General features: G+C 44.3%; 1 protein-coding gene across 32 annotated transcripts in view; it reads right to left on the bottom strand.

Annotated features, from left to right (window-relative positions):
• Dst (dystonin) overlaps positions 1 to 19,290 on the bottom strand; it is a 393,820-nt gene that overhangs the window by 165,036 nt on the left and 209,494 nt on the right. For all 32 annotated transcript variants that reach the window (XM_017596770.3, XM_017596775.3, XM_017596773.3 and 29 more), the window contains one exon: positions 8,622 to 8,788. In XM_017596770.3, the coding sequence (XP_017452259.1) occupies positions 8,622 to 8,788 (167 nt within the window). The remainder of the gene's footprint in view (positions 1 to 8,621; positions 8,789 to 19,290) is intronic.

The following is a 19,290-nucleotide window of genomic DNA, read 5'->3' as shown; positions in this document are numbered from 1 at the left end:
GCTAGGGAGCACAGTGAGAAGAGATGTTGGCCAGTAGCAAGGGGCCATAGTGAGGCTGATTCGAGGGAACTTCTTATAGGATTGCAAACTTTTCCCCCTAAGGACTACAGAAAGCAACTGAAGTATTAAATGATCAGATCAGGGGGCGGACATAGAAATTTAAAGTGACAGCAATGGGGAGAGGAGACTAGATGAAGGTCAGAGGCACAGTACAGTGTTCCGTAACACAGGCTGTAGTCAACCAAAGCTGCAAATATGGCTGAGACAAGAGAAGGAAGGGAGAAGGCTGGACCACACGGTGAAACTGTCCAAATACAGCAGCAAAGAGAGAAGAAATGAATGTTCAAGAGGTCCAACGTGGACAAGTAAGACCAGACCTGCAAATGCACAGACTGAGAGCCACACGGATGTCGCCCAAGCCCTTGCAAGTGTTTGGGTGGATGGTGGGATCAGAACCAGAGTGCAGCAAGGTTGAGAAATAAGCATCGAGTGAAGAAATGAAGGCAGGTACCTCTGCCAAAAAAGAGAATGGGGAAAAAAGTAATCCTATACACCTACAGGCACCAGTGTGACACTCACTGTGTGCACGGGCTGACCTAGAGACATTATGGGGTCGTAAAGAATATATTTATCAATCCTTTAATTAGCAGCAGGGGGCTCTGGAGGAGCGGAAGAGGATGGTTGTGCTGTGCAGGAGCAGACGGGATGGAGCTGGAGTTGGGTGGGCATCCAGGGTGGAGAAGAAAGTCTCTGTACTTGCTGACACCCACTTTCCATGAGAGGAGACACCAGCTCCTCTGATAAGGGGGTAAAGAGAGATGAGAGGACGAAGGAAGAAGTACAGATTAACAGCAGGGAGACCAAACGTCGGATACCTCAGCCCCTTCTCAGGCTCTACCCTGACCTGTGACATTCCTAGGCGTGCATCACTGCCTAGGGACAAGCACAGACAAGGCAGGCGGCTGGCTCCTGTGGGAGCAGGCTCTCCTAGGAAAACAAGTGCTCAGCAGTTTGCAAAGAACGATGAAGGAATTCACCCGGTGGAGTTTTTAATATAAAGACAAAGAAAACCCCACTGCAGTTACCCAGAGGCCAGCCTTAACACAAACTCTACGCTGGAGAACACAGACTCCACAGAGATGTGTAAGGGCGTGTGTTACACAACGTCCATCCTCTTTTCAACAGATGGCACAGTAGAACACGAATTCCCTATGCCTCGTGTCTCCTGGGACAGCACAGCAGTTATCATAACGAATTCCTGAAGATGACTGTTCTGATCAGATCGTGTTCAGACTGCACGTTCTTTCTCTAACTGTTCCTACTGCTGTAGCAGGCATCTCACCTCCTCCCCCTCCTCATTCTCCAAAGGTCTATAAAGCTGTCTCCTCCCCGTCCCCCGGCAAATAAATATGGGCTTGCAGAAGAATAGCACACAGTTATGTAACAGGGCGTTGGCATCCCTCTACGCTCATATTTGGGCACACGTATCACTGAGACAATCAAAGTCAAGAACTCCTAGGTGGCGAGTTCGACACAAAGATAATTTCCTCCTCTTCCCAAAACTAAAGTGCCCGAGTTTATTTCAAATATTCTTCCTTTTTTTTTTAACCCTACAGGGCAGCAGTCGAGTAACAAGGCAGAGAGCAAAGATTAACAGCGCTATATGTAGTGCAAGCTTTGCTACTACTTCGGGATTAAAAACCTAACAATTGCAATGATTTAAAGGTAATTAACGAACTGTGGCTTTCAACTTACAAACAACTCACTTCCCACCACCTCCTATACCTGCTTGAATAAGTACAGAGGAAACTGCTGGCTTTAACCAAGCAAGATCTCCTTCTAGTACCTGAATGTTAGTGAATCGCCTTGAATAAAATTTGGGGAAAAAAAATCTTAATACGTAAGAGACCAAAACCAAAACACCGCAAACCTCCCCCAAATAGGGAGGTGCGAATCCGCTTATTTTCATTCTGCTAAGATTAACACTTTAAACTACTTCCTACCACACGGTAAGATGAGAACCTAGAAAACAAATCAAAAAAAAAAATCAAAGAGATTCATAAAAAACCAAAAGGGCCTAGGGAGGGATACACACGCCCACCTCTGGCTCCTCTGGTGTAAGAGGATGCTGAAGGGAAGGAAACAGGATAAAGAAAGGAGAGTCAGCATGCGTCCCTGGCTCTCCATCACTGCTCTGTGTTATAGGATCTGTAACAACACAGCTCACAAGGAGAAAGGGGACCAGAGCTGGTCGAAGTTTTCCTAAATCTCAGCATATATGTGTTGTGTCAAAACAATCTCTACTGCTGCCTCCCCCACCCCCGTGTGTGTGTGTGTGTGTGTGTGTGTGTGTGTGTGTGTGTGTGTGCGCGCGCGCGTTTTAACTTGTCATGTTGGGGAGGAAACGTTTTATGAGACTCTCATTAAGCTGGAAGCCCACCATTTGAGCCAGGCTGAATCCAGCATTCTCCCAGGATCCACCATCTCCATCCCCTAACACTGGGGTTCCTGGGCACACGCAGCCATGCCTCAGCTTTATGAGGGTGCTAGGGATTTGAACTCAGCACATGTTGCTTTCACAGCAAGCACCTTTACCCACCAAGCCGCCTCCCCACGCACAGCATTGTAACGTTTGAAGTAACCACATCACTCTGAAATCTACCTACCTAATTCATTTTCCTTCCCTCATCATGATGTAACTGGTATTGTGATGAACACCTTGTGTATCAACCACAGAAAAATATGCCTATGATTTCAGCTTCAATGTGTTTTTAAGAAACGAATGTAAATAATACAGTGAAAAGAAGGGTAAAGTTTAGAACAGGAAAAAGGTTAAGTAGACCTAGCAGAAAGAAATTAAGTCAGGAAATATTTATTTCTCAAAAGCCTCATGGAAGGGAACTGCCGCAGTCTAAGGACCTTATTCTACACAGGTTCACACATTCGCACAAAGTACAAAGTTGAAGTCAACATTTTGATGAAAAAAAACCAACAAAGTATCCACCGATTATGCATTTTAAATAAATTAGGCTCAGATTACAGAACAGGATACTATGGAAGCGAAAGGGACTGTGGCAGGGAGTGTCTGCTGGGGCCTGCCCAGGCTTATCTGGCTTCCACACCAGCGCAGCAGCCCTCCTGTTAAGGCAAGGAACACTGAGGCGTTCTCCCTCATGAATGGAAACAAGTGAACAAAGGTAACAGCTTACTTTGTATCAGTTAGTATCCATTTTCCTTCCAAGGGAAGGCTTAGCACTGGGCACTTCTGGGAACTCGTCTGGGCAAGAGGGCCAGGAACAGAAACAAAGTAAAACAGGCTGGTATTTCCTCTGATACTTATTTGTCAAATTGAACTCTCCAAATTATGTGTAAAAAATAGATGCAATAAAAATGGCAACCAAATGCATGCCACTTAGCCACATTCCTTATTTGGCCACATTGGAATTCTCTTCAGTGCAGTGCACACTGGTTCTTTCCGGTCTTTACCAGGGACCAATTTCTTCTGAGTGCAACCCATTCCGGGTTCATTTTGTAAACAAACCGTTTGATTGGCTTTGCAAAATGAAGCAGTGTTTTTGTTGGTGTTGATTTAGATTAGTAGCCACCAGTGCTTATGGCCACAGGCCTCTAATACATACTCAGGGGAATGCACACAATGTGCACACACCCTCATGCAGCCTGAGGACTGAGGGAAAGAACTACCCAGTCAACACTCACACACCTTCCTGGGAGAACATTTCTAACCCTGAAGGGCCTCCTCCCACTATTAAACCAGTCCAATCCAGTTTAGCTTCTGAGGACTGACTGAGTCACCAGCCTGCAGGTCATATGATTAAACAAGAAGACTCTGACCACAGCCCTCTGGGGAAACTTACCCAATTAAAAGATTGTTAAAAGGTTCATATAATGAAGCACAATGGCCCTAATAAATTTCAATGCAAAATGCAAATTATGACAAAATAATTAATACTAAATTATGTCCTCCTTAATTAGAAAACAGTTTAAAGGACATGCTCTTGCAAACTATTGCCTAAAATTCCCAGTGTTAATTGGCTGATATATTTAAAGCAGGCCATGGAGAGAATACAGAGATTTAACTGGGATTGAAGTGAATGAACGGGTAAATTAAAGACAAGAGTGGAACAGGGAGAAACTAGTCAGCAGAAATAACCTCCCCTGGAAATGCACCCCCGCCCTCAGCTTTCTGGTCCTGATATCCTGGAGTTTCCACTTTATCCTGCAGGGTCTCAGGGCTGCTGCGCTTCTCCACGCTCTTTCTGGTCTGCAGATTCACGTTCATCCTAGTGTGTAGGCAGCTGCGTCTTCACACTGACTGAGGCCAGTGCGGCCGTTTGGTAGCCAGCTTTCAGGCAGCCTAGGGAAAACTCCCACTCGGAGGGGCTGACTAAAGTTAGTTCCAGAGCAGAACTTCAAGCTCACAGTCAGAGCTTTATCTCTCCTGGTCAGAGACATGTGAGCACACTTATGGCAGAAGCCACGTGAACTGCTCCTGGAGTCTCCACCTCTGAGGAACATTGACTCCGCTACCTCCACCCTGGCTCTCGTTCTCCTCAGAGACAGCTGCTTGGATGCCGTGGCTCTCGGCTCTCTGCCAATTCTCCTTCATCCTTTCTTGGTAAAAAGCTGACTCATCAAATGCTTCTGTGGCACTCTTTTCATTTAAACTCAACAAACACAGCCTTCCTGGTTCGGTTATTCTTTTGAATAACAAAGTTCCCAGCTTATCTCCAGAGAGGCTCTCACTCACTGTCTTCCGTGGAAAGATTTTATTATAGACCAAAGAGCACCAAACTTATTTGCACTGAACAAACAAAACAAAGCAGGCCTGTGGCATTTCTAACATTTGAACTCTTTCCACGAAAACTGAACGGAACAAGCAGAGGATCCTAGAAGGAGCTGGGAACAGCAGCAAAATCTAGTAAGATTTAATTGGGGGAAATTAATATATCCACAACTTATTTAAGCAAACCCTGAGAACTACTCTTTATAACCTCCCTGCTTTCTCGTTATTACCTGGACCATAAGTCAGGTTCCTTACTGCTCCTGGATAATGTGACATAGTAACACTATAGAATTTGTGATTTTGCTCTTACTTAAGCTAAGTATTTTAATATGCTTTAATTTTTAATTTAATTGTTGTTACCATAGTACAGATCTTAAACAGTGAGCTAACCCTAAGCTAAGCTTAACTAACACGTGTCTCAGTAGTTGATGAAAGGAGAGGAAGACCTTTGTTTGGCAGTAACAAATGCACCTGTTCCATTCAAGTTCACCAACACTTTCTGGATCTTTGTTAACTGTCATGAACCGTCAAGGATGCAGGACCACTGGTCAGGCCGACACCTCTATCTTTTTAACATCACTGCACACAGAAACGACCCCAGGGGTAACGAAATCGGAACAGTCACATTCATTAATTCTTAAAAGGCGTATGGTGCTGAGCATATAAATTAGCATTTGAACACTTTTTAGTATTGATAAAAATGAAGGCCGCCATCTATTTCGTGAGGTTTGTTTGTTTTGTGAGACGGGGTTACTCTGAGTAGCCTTGGCTGTCCTGTAGACCAGGGTGGCCTCAAACTCAGAGATCCACCTGCCTCTGCTTCTGGAGTGCCGGGATTAAAGGTGCGTACCACCATGCCCAGCTTGGCACACCATGGACCGGCTTGCTAATTTTTAAAAGCTAGCATATTTTACTACAGGCTTCTGCTGGGGCAAAGACATCCATCTGTGTGGTTAACATTCTATATGTCCCCGTGAGTGCTAACATGCTATATGTCCCTGTGAGTGCTAACATTCTACATGTCCCCATGAGTGCTAACATTCTTCCTGTCTCTGTGAGTGTTTGTTTGTCTTCTAACATTATGTACTTTTTACCCCTATGCACAATTTCATTTTACAAAGTCTATGCTACCCTTAAAAATTCTTTTTCATTTAACTTCTTATAATAGTTCTTTGGATATAAAAATTAGAAAACTAAACTATGTAAAAAGAAAACCTAGAATACTGTTAATAAGATACTGTTTACTTAGGTTAACAAACCTGTTTCTTTCAAATATTCTAGATGCCAATACTACTAAACATTACTGTAGGCTATCCAGAGTGATTTACTCCACCAATGATTTCTCATAATGCGGTTTACATTAATCCAGAATTTTGAAGACGTAGGTGTGGGGTTGGGGGGCATCAAAGCCAAAGTGTGTTCGAAAATGTAATAAGGAAACCTGTTGAATCTGTCATGATTCTGCTTCTATGTCAGATCAGGCTCTCTAAAACCTTAGCAGATCCTAGTTAAGAAAGTCTTAAGTCTCTTGTATAAAGTAATACTTTGGAATGACAGATAGTATATATTTCCATTTTTAACGACTAGTCTTTCTAGGATGTGAGAACCTGATCTAAACTACTTATAGCCCCTGGACACTGCAGCGGCCTGCCCAAGCTACAGTAGGCATCTACTCTGCCATCGACCCAGTCACTGCAACCAAAGAACCCAGCCACTGCAGCTACCTGCCCCATCCACTGCAGCCATTCCCCCTAGCTACTACAGCCACCACCGCCTCTAAGGAGCCTCTAACGGGTGTCCACTTGCTTAGAAACCAGGCCCATCTGCTAGCTCAGATAACGTTTATTACTGAAGCCAAAAGAGATCCAGTAAGTAGTAAAGCTTCTTATCTAAATAAATACAAAAGAAAAAACCCACAGCAAACTTAAATACATTAAAAGTGTATGGGAGTAGTTATGTAGTTATGTAAAACTGTCTATAAATTGAGGTACTGCATAAGAAATGTGTGCAAGTCAAGCCTATCTGTTTAATTCTTGCACACACTGGAGGAAAAGAACTCAACTGTTTTCTTAAGGAAGGGCCGAAGGCTTTAACATATGTCTTACAGACTAAGGCAACTATGGACACAGGACACTGTAAGAGAACTCAGCAACGGAGACCTCCATGCATTGAGAGCTGGGGTTTTCAATGTTACCAGGAATTCTAGTGAAGAAAAAAACTACAATTCCGATTTCTGGGCTGGAGAAGGATGGCTCAATGGCTATGAGCAGGCTGATGTCTTCCAGAGAACAGGTTACCCCACACAGCAATTTACAAGCCTGCTCTTTTCACCCCTGAAGACACCAGGTATGCCAGGGCTGCACGAACACACACATACACAACACCCACGCGCACAAGATAAATTAAAAACCAGATCCCATTTCTCACCAAAAGCAATGACAGCAAGTTTAATCTATCTATCTGTCCATCTGTCTGTCTGTCCGTTCATCCATCTGTCCATCTACCCACCCTACCCACCCACTCATTTATTTAGAGACAAGGTCATGCTCTGGAACACAGGGTGGTTTCAAATGTGTAAGCCTCCTGCCTCTGCTTCTGAGTGCTGACATTGCAATCATGCACCACCAGGGCCAATACAGATATTTTTTAAGCAGATGATTTTAGAAAAATTAGCCCCTAAAAACATTTTTATACTGCCTAAAACGATTCAGAGAAAAAGCCCCATGGTGTGCCACCGTCCACTCCCTGGGATGGGGGATAACGGTGGACATGCCCACAACACCATGATACTCCATGTCTGACCTCTGAGCGAGGTAAGCGAGTAGACCCAGGCTTTCTTCTTGATTCAGCACTCACCTCTGTTTAAAGAGTGTTCCATAAGGGAAGGACATAATACCAGATTGCTTAAAAACAGGGGCTGTTCAGTATGGATACCTGAGAGATCATTACTGGTTTGGTAAGATTTTTATTATACTCAATAACTTTTTCAGGTTCATGAGTTCATAGCTCAGACTTAATCTATTTGTGTATATATTTGGTTCTTCGATGTGACACAATCTTTGGACAGTCAAAGAAAATAGCCAAGGTTAAGCCCAGAGTTGTCAGTAAACATTTTATGTGGGTTTCATTTCCACTGAGACAGTAAAAGCACACACTCGAGAGCCAGCCTGCCACGTTTGAATCCCAAGTCCGCCACCCACCAGTCTTGTGGCTAGGCAAATATTACCCAGTGTCTCACTTCATACATAACCAGGGACGACCAGGGTGTAGCGAGAACTAAACTAACCAGTGTTTGTAACAATGCTTCATACGCACTGTTACTTCGGTTGTTAACAGCAAGACAGTAACTTCCACAGGAAAACTGCTCACCAATCCCAAGTCTGCTGCCCAGCCACCCCTCGGAATGACAAAATGGTATGACCTGGAGCTGCACTGCACACCTTGTTAGGCCTGAACTATGATCCTTCACCTGTCTACTCATGGGTGACCTGTAGATAAACTAGGTCATTCCCCTGCAGTTTATAGGCATCTGAGCTTAACTTCTGTAAGGTGTATAAAAAAAAATCCAGATATAATACCACTCTGTTGCTCTGTCTGTTTCTCTTTTCTCTCTCCTCCCACCCCACCCCCCCTCTGTGTGTGTATTACAGTTTAAGAGTACTGATTCAGTCACAGGCCTGTGCTGCCTTTCATCTTATCTGGATTTTTCCTCTCTTATGTGCATGCACTGCCTTTCAAAAGTAACATGTTATATAAAATGTCAGAAATGAAAGAATGACTTGTATTTGCCTGAGAGAAGACCGCACAGATTCCATACCTGTATTTATGAATGATGGCATTAAATAGCTTCCCATCTCTCCAGCAGGTAGTGAAGTTTTCACACCGCACTCCGGCATAACCTTCTGTCGCCTGCTGTGTCCACAGCAGCAACCTTTCTTTCGCAGACATGTCCTCTGACTCTCCGGTGACATGGATGTCAGATATCTAAATATAACGGAAGCAAATAGACCATGAGGAAGGAAGGAAGCTTAGAGGGTAAAAGTCTACTATGTGCTAAGTACTTGGGTCTGATTTTCCTTCATCCTATAGTTCTTATTGTTGTACTAAATATATTACTAAATATACTCCCTGTTTTTCAGAGAAAAAAAATAGCATTCCAAGCAGGCTTCTATATTTGACATATCCGTGTCCAAGTTAAAAGCTTCCAGTGAAATTTTAAATACAGAACACACTAATTTTACAATCTTTGAAAGATAAACAAACTACAACAAAACCCCAAAAGACAGGGAATCCAGGCTACCCCAAACTGAGGCGGCATAATGACTTCATGTTGATACCATGAGAGAAACAAGAAGAACCGACTCACGGAAGCCTTCATGGATGTAACAGAATGCTAACACACAAAATACAGAAGACACAGTTTGGCCTTGTATTTGTAATGAACTACTGACCTTTTCTTTGACTCATTCACTTTGATAAGCCTTCTCTGTTTGGTAGCAAATGGTAGACAATGACAGGCAAGCTGTCATTTTACCTGAGTTACGGTATCCATCTTAACCATCAACCTGCTCTTCACGTAACTTTAGACAGCTGTTCCCCAAAACGGTATCTTCCTGGTGATTCATTTTAGTCAACAGAGTATATTTTAAAAGCTTGATTTATATGTGTGTGTATATATGTATGTATTTATACACACATATACACACATATACACACATATATAATTAAAGGTAACTATATTGGACTAATTAAATTTATTTAGTGGGCACACCACGAGCCAGATGGCACAGGAGACACACACACCGTGGTGACCCTCAATGCTAACCCATTAAAAGCTGCCCTGCAGATGGGGCTGCAGGCTAGACATGACAGTGCAAACCTGCTTTTGTATTATACCACAACTGCACAGCAGGAAAAACTCGACATTCTTTGCTAATGAGGTCTCTTAAAACAACTGAAGTGACTTTTCCCTCAGATGCAAATAGAGCAGAAGTAAAAGCCATAAATTACTCTGTGCAGAACTTGGTCCAAAAAAGTATTTCATGGGAAGAATAAGAAAACGGTGCCCTCTCTCATTTTTTAAGTCTATTCTGTGACACTTTTGGCTAACAGCCTGTAAATATTGCTGTGACACCTTGCTCACTCCTAGTAAAGTTGTCACGTGTGTTTTGTTTGTATAGTTCGGAGGACTCCTCCTGAGCAGCGAACAGGACATGGGTGTGCACTGTTCTCTCAGAGTCCCTTCCATTGAGGGACGGAAAAGAACATGCATCTCCAGGGAATGCGTTCGCCCAACTCTGTGATCTGGGTGGTCCCTGAGCTGCTGCCAACTAGACAGGGCACAAAGCTTCTTCACCAGGGGCTGCCCAGGAGTTCCACAGCTGGGAATAGCACTGATAGATAACTGTTCCCCATCAGAGCATTGTGTAGAACTAAGAGAGCAAGAACAGGAAGCAAGCCAGAACCTGGAAAAAAAAGTGTGTGTGCACATTTATGTGAATATGTGTGTGTGTGTATGTGCACGTTTATGTGCATATGTGTATGTGTGTGTGCATGTATGTGTGCATATATGCCTGTGCACATGTGTATGTATGGATATGTACATGTGCCTATAAATGTGCATGTGCTGTGCCTGTGTGTGTGTGTGTGTGTGTGTGTGTGTGTGTGTGTGTGTGTTAAGTCACAAACCCCTCTGCAACAGAAACAGAGGACCAGGGCAGAGCAATGAGACTGGCTTCAGGTGTGTGGGCCAGCTTCTTTATCAAATGAGAGGTAGGTGGCTGCTGACAAGGTTTAAGGCCCCTTTCCAGATAGACTCTTATTAAGAGGTTATAAACACAACAAAGAACTCAGAGGTCAAATCAGAGTCAAAACAACTGTAAGTAGAGAACAGGCCAGTGCCAAGCTTGAACAGGAAGTCTTATTCTTCCCAGTTACCACAAGAGGCAGGGGCATGGCCACTCCAAGGCCCCCGAGGCAGAAAGAAACACTGCAGCACACAAGCTCTTCCTAGGCTGGCTGACACTACCAGGTCTGCTGTTGTGGAGGAAAGTGGGGCCTTGCTCCCTCTTCTCCTCGGCCCTACAGAGGCGGCTGGACAGCATCTGAGCTGAACAAAGGCAGAGACACTGTCTTTAAAATGTCTGGGATTTAAAGTTGGAGCCCTGTCTCTGTTTTATTAATCATCTTCTCTAAGAATCTGTGCTGATCTCCATGGCACAGGAAAGAACAGCATGCAGGGACAGACCACATAACACACAGGAGGATTTTGTTTTTATTTTTCCGTGAGGAAAAAAATTACCACAGTTTTCTACTCTATTGCTTCCAAGGCTGTTGAGATGTAATTATGCTGGATGACTTAGTGGCATGGCCCATGGGGAGGGATTTGCTTCTCTGTGATTACAAACTCAAGTCAGGAAGCTGCAGAGGAGTGTTCTCTCTCTTGTAACCAAACGGCAGTTACTACATTGCGTAGGATTGTAATGTAACCAAACGGCAGTTACTACATTGTGTAGGATTGTAATGTAACCTAATGGCCCTTACTACATTGTGTAGGATTGTACTGTAACCAAACGGCAGTTACTACATTGTGTAGAGCTGTAATGTAACCTGATGGCAGTTACTACATTGTGTAGAGCTGTAATGTAACCTGATGGCAGTTACTACATTGTGTAGGATTGTAATGTAACCTGATGGCAGTTACTACATTGTGTAGGATTGTAATGTAACCTAATGGCAGTTACTACATTGTGGAGTAGAATTCCAAACTAGCATGGTGCTATCATCACCCTGCACAGAGGAAAAGCCCGTTCAGGGTAGGCTGCATGTTTTACCCAGTGTTACCATGATTTATTGACACCTAGCACACAGGAAATACATGTTCAATGTACTTTTTATTTTGTGTTCTTGATCCTTTTTACAAAGGGGGAAGCAAAACCTGCACTTTATATTTTCCCTGTTCTCAATGTATAGAGAACTGTTTCTGCTGTTGCCGGTTCATTCAAGAACATTCTGGGCCAATCCATTTACAAAAGTAATTACTCATTGACGAGCAAAGTTGGTAAATTTCACCGTTAAGGTGCCAGTGTAAAAGGCATGAGTGCTATCCTATCGGAGAGACGTCAAAGATGAATTTAAAGGTCTGGAATAGTTCCAAAAAATAGGTCTTATTTTAAAACAATTTTTAGGTGAATTCTAGACTGTCAGTTACACACATACTCACTTAGATTATAACACATGCAAATTACTTTTAAGATTCTTAATTTAAAAATACACACTCAATTATGCCAGGAAGCATGGTTTACACTGACGACTAACACACCATTTTCCACTTCTCGGCCTATTCTCAATTAAGGGATCGTCCGGTTACTGAGCCTTTCCACCTGTGATGTGTTTGCTTCACTTCTCCCGACCTGCCCCCCACAACTCCAGACTTGCCCAGAAATCACACCCCATAACAACCAATGCCTCCTAAGTACCCGACATCAATCCTCGCTTTTGACTGAGTTTCTTTTGACCTCGTCTTCGGTCTCCTCCACAATCCTGACTCACCTTCAGCAAAGTCCTCTAGGCCTGCAGGGATGTCTTCAAAGCAATGTGCCTATGGTTACAAGATCTCACTTTCCCATTACAGGACACTGCCACTCTACTCCAAATTCATGCTCCCGTGCCTGTTGGGCATCTGAGTGCATTCTACAAGCCCCATCCTCTTTCCCACTTTCTTTCACTCACTCAAATTCAGCATCCTTGGTATGAGCTTGTCACAAAGCAATCCTATCCATCTCAGACACTAACTCCTGGCACACTCTCTCCCACTGAGCTCCACCCTCACCCTTAAGAAATGCTACCCCTCCCAACTTTGATGCACGTCATGGCCGTTATAATACAAAGTGCTTGACACCGGATTTCTCATTCCGATTCATGCGCTTCTGACTACATTCCTACCTCAGCGAACAGCCCACCACTTGCCTAGTTCCCACAGGTCAAAAGCTCTCTCATTCATGATGCATCCTAACCTCTGCAGCCACTTTCTCTGGTTCTCCCTCACTTCTAACCCTTGACCCCGAGCAGCTCTCATACAGTGAACAAGAACTGCCATGTCTCTTCAGCCCAGCATCCCCATGCCTTGCTCACATACCCTTGATAGCTCCAACCACAGCACGCAGTCAAATACTCACCCCAGGAAGTGCTGGGGGTAAGGATGTCCTTGTGCTCACAGGTAAGCATGAGGGGAGCCAGTCATGTTAAACACACAGGCTGTCCCTTCAAAGGGAGAGGGTATGTAAAGAGTTTTCCACCCAGGGCTAAAGCCCAAGTTAGTTTCAAAGTCGCTTATAATATAAAATGATGTTCGGGTGGGCTTCCGACAGTTCTACCCTTAGCAGAACCTCTGCCATCTTCCACAATGAATTCTCCCTACAGAAATCCGAGGGTACAGACTGCCGTGCCTTGGTGTGCTGTTAAATGACCTTATTTACTAATGAAACCAGCCTTTAACTCAAGGAAATGTTATCCAACTTCTCAACTAAGCAGATTCTGTGAGATTTGGTCTCTTTTCTGGTTCCACTGCCGAAATTGAGAAGTTCATCACAGGCTCTACTTAAATCCATTCCCACAAGATGTAACTAGTTCCGTTCACACATGACAGTTCTGACCCATCAAGCTTGCCGCCACAGAAACAGGCCAACGGTTGTGTGCTTTCCGACATTCATGCGTGGATGAACAGGACGATCCCAGTTCCACGGAATGAAGTGCTATCCGTTCCTCACAGAGCAAACCCGTCCCAGGGCACAGCAGAGTGTGCAGGCTGCCGTCACCCCTGGTCTACACCCTTCTCTGATAAGTGATTCCAAGTAAGAAAGAAGAGTCTTCAGAGGTCTGCGCCAAATGCAAATACTTTCCAGAGCCCCGTCAGAAGCTGGTTTATGAAGAGCACTACCCAGTTACTAACCTGCCTATGGATTAGCTAATAACCATCTGCCCTGAGGTTCGCCCTACCTGTATTAGCAGTGAAGTTTGTTTCTGTTTTATATCGCTGTGGCTGCAGGAGGAAGAATACGCTAAGCCGGACTGGTCTCCAACTTGCAGAGATCCTCCCTACTCTGCCTTCAAAATGCTGGGATGAACGGTGTGCATTGCTATGCCTGGCTGTTTCTTTATTCTGCAGCCGCAGGTAGCCTCTGCTGCTTCTCTGCTGATGAAGTCCTACAAACTGTGTGTACCACCTGCTCTCTCTATATACAGGTTTATAAGTAACTTCCACCCTTAGAATGTTCTCTTCATATTCCGCCTAATACAGACCCATCAGGCAGACGCCCGATGCCTACTAAATAAGGAGGTGTGTGGACGGGAAGAAGGGAGGAGCCGAGTGTAAGTCAGAGTGACTGCGTGCTGTCATTTGAACTTCGGCATCAGCATCTCTTTCCAGTAAAAGCAAATAAACTGAGCACCGCATGTAAGTGCCTCCAGGGGTCAGAAGCTGAGGCTCTCCGATTATTTATCTAAAAAAAAACAGAAAGCAAGAAAGCCCTCCCAAGCTTGGTAGGATATATCTGGAAGTGAAAGAAAAGCCACCACCATATCTGGGCCAGCTCCCCGATTTGATTCACAGTTGATTGCTTAATGGGAAAGCTGTTTCCCACTTGCTGGAAAAGGAGGGAGATTATCACCGTAGAGTCAGCAGGACCTGGGAACCCGTGCAAGGCCTCTGAGCCAAGTCAACTCGACCGACCAGACAACTAGGAACCAGGGACATCCTATTTTTGCAGATGTTGTCACCACCATGGCATGCACACAGCACAGCCCATTCCAAAGTCGACTCCAACACTCCCTGAAGATTCATTCACATTTTATTTAACTTGTTTTTGCTATTGAGGGGCTGAGACGAGGACGTGCTCACGTTATGCAAGCATTTTGACAGAGACTTATATATCCAAGCCTCGTGTGTGCATTTTTAGTATTTGAAAATAATTACGTGAGTTTTTAAAAAAGTTTTATCAAACTGAGTGTTATTAGTGCACAAAGACTAGAAAAAGTCGACACAAGCTGTTTCTTGTAGGTAAAGCTGTGAGTCTGAAGATTAAGGAATCACAGAGTTCAGACTGACAAATGGCTAAGCCATTTGGGGAAATGTGGTCACTTTAGTGGCCAACAAACTGAAAGCAAGACAGGACACTGTGCCCAGGGCCTAACCTCTTCCTTGGTTCCCTAAATTCCAGCTCAGGGTTTCTAGGCGTGAAATTTCTCTTTCACATTAAGGAAAATGCACTGTCCTTATAACAGGTGTATTTGTCTTTTTTTTCAGGAGCCACTACTCAACTGCTTTGATTAACATCACTTTCCAATATCAACAGATACACCGGCCACTGCCAGGAAAAGGCTGCTCTACGGACATCACCCTGTAAGGGCATCCTCTTGGTCCCCCTCAGTCTCAAGCTCTCCTTCACAGGAGAGTGTCAGTTTCAACAGGGACAGGGTAGCTAGTACCCAGAATGTCACATGGTTCCTGAGGCACCGACACACCTCACATCAACAGGAGACAACCAGGTTCGTTAAAAAGCAAACCCACAAACAAAAACAGAGCTCTCAGTAAACTGGATGTGGTGATTACTGAGGAGGCCGAGTCCAGAAAGTCAAGCCCAACATGGGCAACAACTAACAGATTCCATCTCAAATAAACTGATATTTTCCCTCCTCTGACAGCCTGCCTCCGGCGTTCTCTCATATCCTAGAGACTCAATGCCTTTGTGTGAATCCTACTAGGGTGTAAACAACAGAAGGTAACTCCGAGACCTGGCTTCTCTCAGAGACTGTCTGTTTGAAGAGCTGAGGTTTGAGGCTAACTCTGGAATCTGTAGAGGAACACACTGATCAGTGATGCCTGAAGAGAGAAGAAGATGACAAGGAAGACAGGACGCAGCAGCCTTGCTGTGTTTCATGAAACGCTTCTGGGATGGCCGGACAGAAGGGACTGTCTTGGTAAAACTTTTGAAAACGTTCAGAGCACTTTGCTTCAGAGGATGGTTAGAGGCTTTCCCTGAATCCATGGGAAACGATGACGAAAGGGTAAAGGTCATGACGCACTTTGCTCTACTTCTACATCACGTCAATCAACACCACAGGAAGCCACACCCACTTTAGGGATGAGGATAATAAGACCTAACCTTAAGTTTTCTGACTGAAAATCTCAGATGTGTTCTTTATTCTACCACACTCTAGGAGTTGTAACCACTGATGCACCACTTTATTCTGGTAATATGGGAAGCGACATCTGAGACAGATGGTGGGCGTGGGAATGGCGCCTGGTCGAAGGGTCACCTATGCAGACATGAAGTCCTTAACCCCTCCCACAGTTTGCTAGCTTGTCTTCTGTCACCTTGACACAGTCTAGAGCAAGCTGGGAAAGGGCAGTTGGGAAAATGCTCGCAACTGGCCGGTGGGCGTCGCTGTGGGGGCAGGCTCTTGATTGATTATGATTGATACTATTGCATCTCATGGTGGGAGGTGCAACCCTTGGGCTGGGGGTCCTGGGTCCTACAGGAAAGCAACAGAAGTAAGCCAGCCAGTAAGCAGTGCCACCCTCCAGGCTTCAGCCGTTTCCAGGTCCCTGCTCGGACTTCCCTAAATGATGAACAGCTCTGTAGAAGTGTGAGTCAAATGAATCCTTTCCTCTCCAAGCTCCTTATCACCGTCAGTTCAGGACAGCAACAGATGCGGTTAGACGGGAAAATGTTATCATGCAGAAATTGGGATTTCTAAGCATGTTTTATTAGAATGAAACATTCTTTGTAAGAATTTAAATAATGCTCAGGATGAAAGTCATGGTTGGAGAAGAATCAGCACAGGGACGTTTTTCTAAACCGAGAGGTTTTTCACCCAGGTACGTACATCCAGAGAGGACGTCTGGGCCCCAGCATGGCGGCTACTACCCAGTCCCACCCTCCCTCCCCTGTGACTTCTCAGGGCATCAGTTTCCTTTGGTACAAAATGAGGAGACAATGGCGTCTCACAGACCTCTCAGGGTAAACTGAGGTCAGTGTATCAGGAGGAATGCTACTTAAACACCGATTAACACCACTTGGGACTGCAGTCAAGCAAAATCTAATTCTGCACTGAACTGTCGCCAAGGCAAACACATATTTTCAAGTTGCTTCTACGGGCAATTCATTCAGAAACAATTTAACTATTTTGGCAGAAATAAGTGTAATCAACACATTTTTTTTTTTTAGTAGCTGCTTCCAAGGTTTTTTTTTCTTTTTAAAAAATGTGTTAGAAGGTTCCACCAAACATTTCAAGTGAAAATGTTGCTCAAACATTCTGCAACTGTAAAGATTACAAACCACCTACATGAAAGAAGGGCTAAAAGAAAGACAGTGATAATAAATACTGGTGACCATCAGGCTGGGCTTGTAGGTCAAAAAAATTCACTAAAAATAAAGTTCCAACGCTACATTGAAGACTCCGGGAAATTCCCTCATTTTTGTTCAAACATAAAAATCACCCATTTCTTTGGCAGAAAAGAGAGGATTTCAGGCTTTTATAGCTCCTCCATCAAGTTTAAAATACAGGACACTGTAAAGGTGACTGGTATCCAAATTCTATGTAATTACAATTTCACTAATTAACTATAAACAGTCAAAAGTCAACAAACATACATTAAAAAGAGAGAAAATGGTTCAGGTTCAGAAGGGAACAAATCAGTCAACTTTCTAAAGAATGACTCTTAGCTTCAGGATGCACAGAGTTCAAGCTATCACAGGACAGAAGAAAACACATTCTGAGTTTCTAACAGTCCTTGGATCTCAGCATGAATTCTGTTAGCTGAAGCATAGGGGGAAAATAATGAATAAATATATTTCAGTAATACTGGGTTCCTCTTACATTTTAAGATGGCTCCAAATCTTTTAAAGCTTCAGATATATGTTAATGAAATAAAACGACCCATCTCTTCATTTATCCAGAGACCGCCAATATCTCTCCAACAGCCACACTGATCATTTCTAGTCCTTGACTCACTGACGACTGGAGGAGCAGCACAGGGAAGTGTTATTGTCATTGGTTAATACATCCTGGCTCGTGGGAAGGAAGTTCAACCTCACCACCATTCAAAACCTGAGTTTTAAGGGACTTAGGTTTAAAGCCTGCCCCCCCCCATTTGCTGCAAACAGCAGGCTGTAAGGTACGGAAAGGGGTATTCCACTGAACTCAGTGTCTTGTTATAATTCAGCATTCAATACACAGTAAACGGTAGACAAAGTAAGAGGGGGAAAGAAAGAACTCAAAATCGAAAAGTGTGTATTTACATACAAGAAGTCACAGAAATGTAAAACTGGGAAACTTGTGCAGGAAAAGGAGTATATCAGGCAAACAGCTCAGCTCAGACAACTTGCGGTCGTCGTGAAGTGAGTTGAGCATTCTGTTTAAACCTCCTGAGCCTCACCAGAGCCACTTCACAGACATCATGTTGTGAGGAAGTGGTTAGCACATAGTAGGACCCACAGAAGAACACGGTTAATAGAAGACCATGATCTGCTCTGACGGCCTCTGTAAGAATGGGAAATCGCACAGGTGACAGTGGCTAAGTCACACTTGCTTTCTTTCTGATGGTTCTCAGAACTCAGACCTGACACACGCAGAGGCAGGCACTCGTACGCACACCTGTACTCTCTGTCCTGACCACGGGGAATCCACTGCAGATTCCCTTCCTCTTTTCCACTTGAATCACTGGGAGCAACACACAGGGATGTGTACTGTCAAAAATCTTCCCAGATTATTCTAATACACGGTTAGGTTAGAGAACCCATGGTCTGTAAACGGAGAAACCAACTGTCCTGTTGGTGTCCACCAACCAAGACTGGGATGAAGTGGGATTTGTGAAACTGAACCGAAAAAAAGGGTATGGGAAAAGCTACGGAGTGAAGGTAGCCACGGGCTACAGGAAGCATGCGTGTGCACAGCGGGTACTGTGCCACACATGGAATACAGGGCACTTGGAGTATGCATAGCAGGGGCCCCTTTAAAAGCAGACACAAAGCAGAAGAGAGCCTTAGCATTTCTTCTAGTGGGTTTTCTTCAGTTAACTTAAAGCAGCCTCACTGTGCTGCTCAGGATAAAGTGTCATGGCCACTCACAGACACAACTCCATCACTAATAAGCACGCACGTTCTGATCGTTATTTCTTTCCTGGGATGGCTTACTGCTCCTATGCCAAGCAGTCCACAACCCGACTGGGCACAATGGACTATTTCCTGGAAATTTCTGAACTCAAGCGAAGTTCCTGTCTCGGTCAAGGTGGGATTGTAGATCAGCAATCGTGCCCGGGCAGAACGGCTGTGACAATGTAACAGACATCACGCCATCAAAACAGCTACTGTCTCATGCTGTATTCACTGTGAGTCTTCTTTTCTTCATTCTGGATGCAGGCCGCCTACTCTGCCTATTTTGTACAATTGCTGCAGTAATCCAAAGGTGTAACATCTCTGAAAGCA

This window comes from Rattus norvegicus, chromosome 9, assembly GCF_036323735.1.
Source record: "Rattus norvegicus strain BN/NHsdMcwi chromosome 9, GRCr8, whole genome shotgun sequence".
Taxonomy (NCBI): Eukaryota; Metazoa; Chordata; class Mammalia; order Rodentia; family Muridae; genus Rattus; species Rattus norvegicus.
Note: the sequence above shows the minus strand (reverse complement) of the source record. Positions and strands in the feature narration are given on the sequence as shown.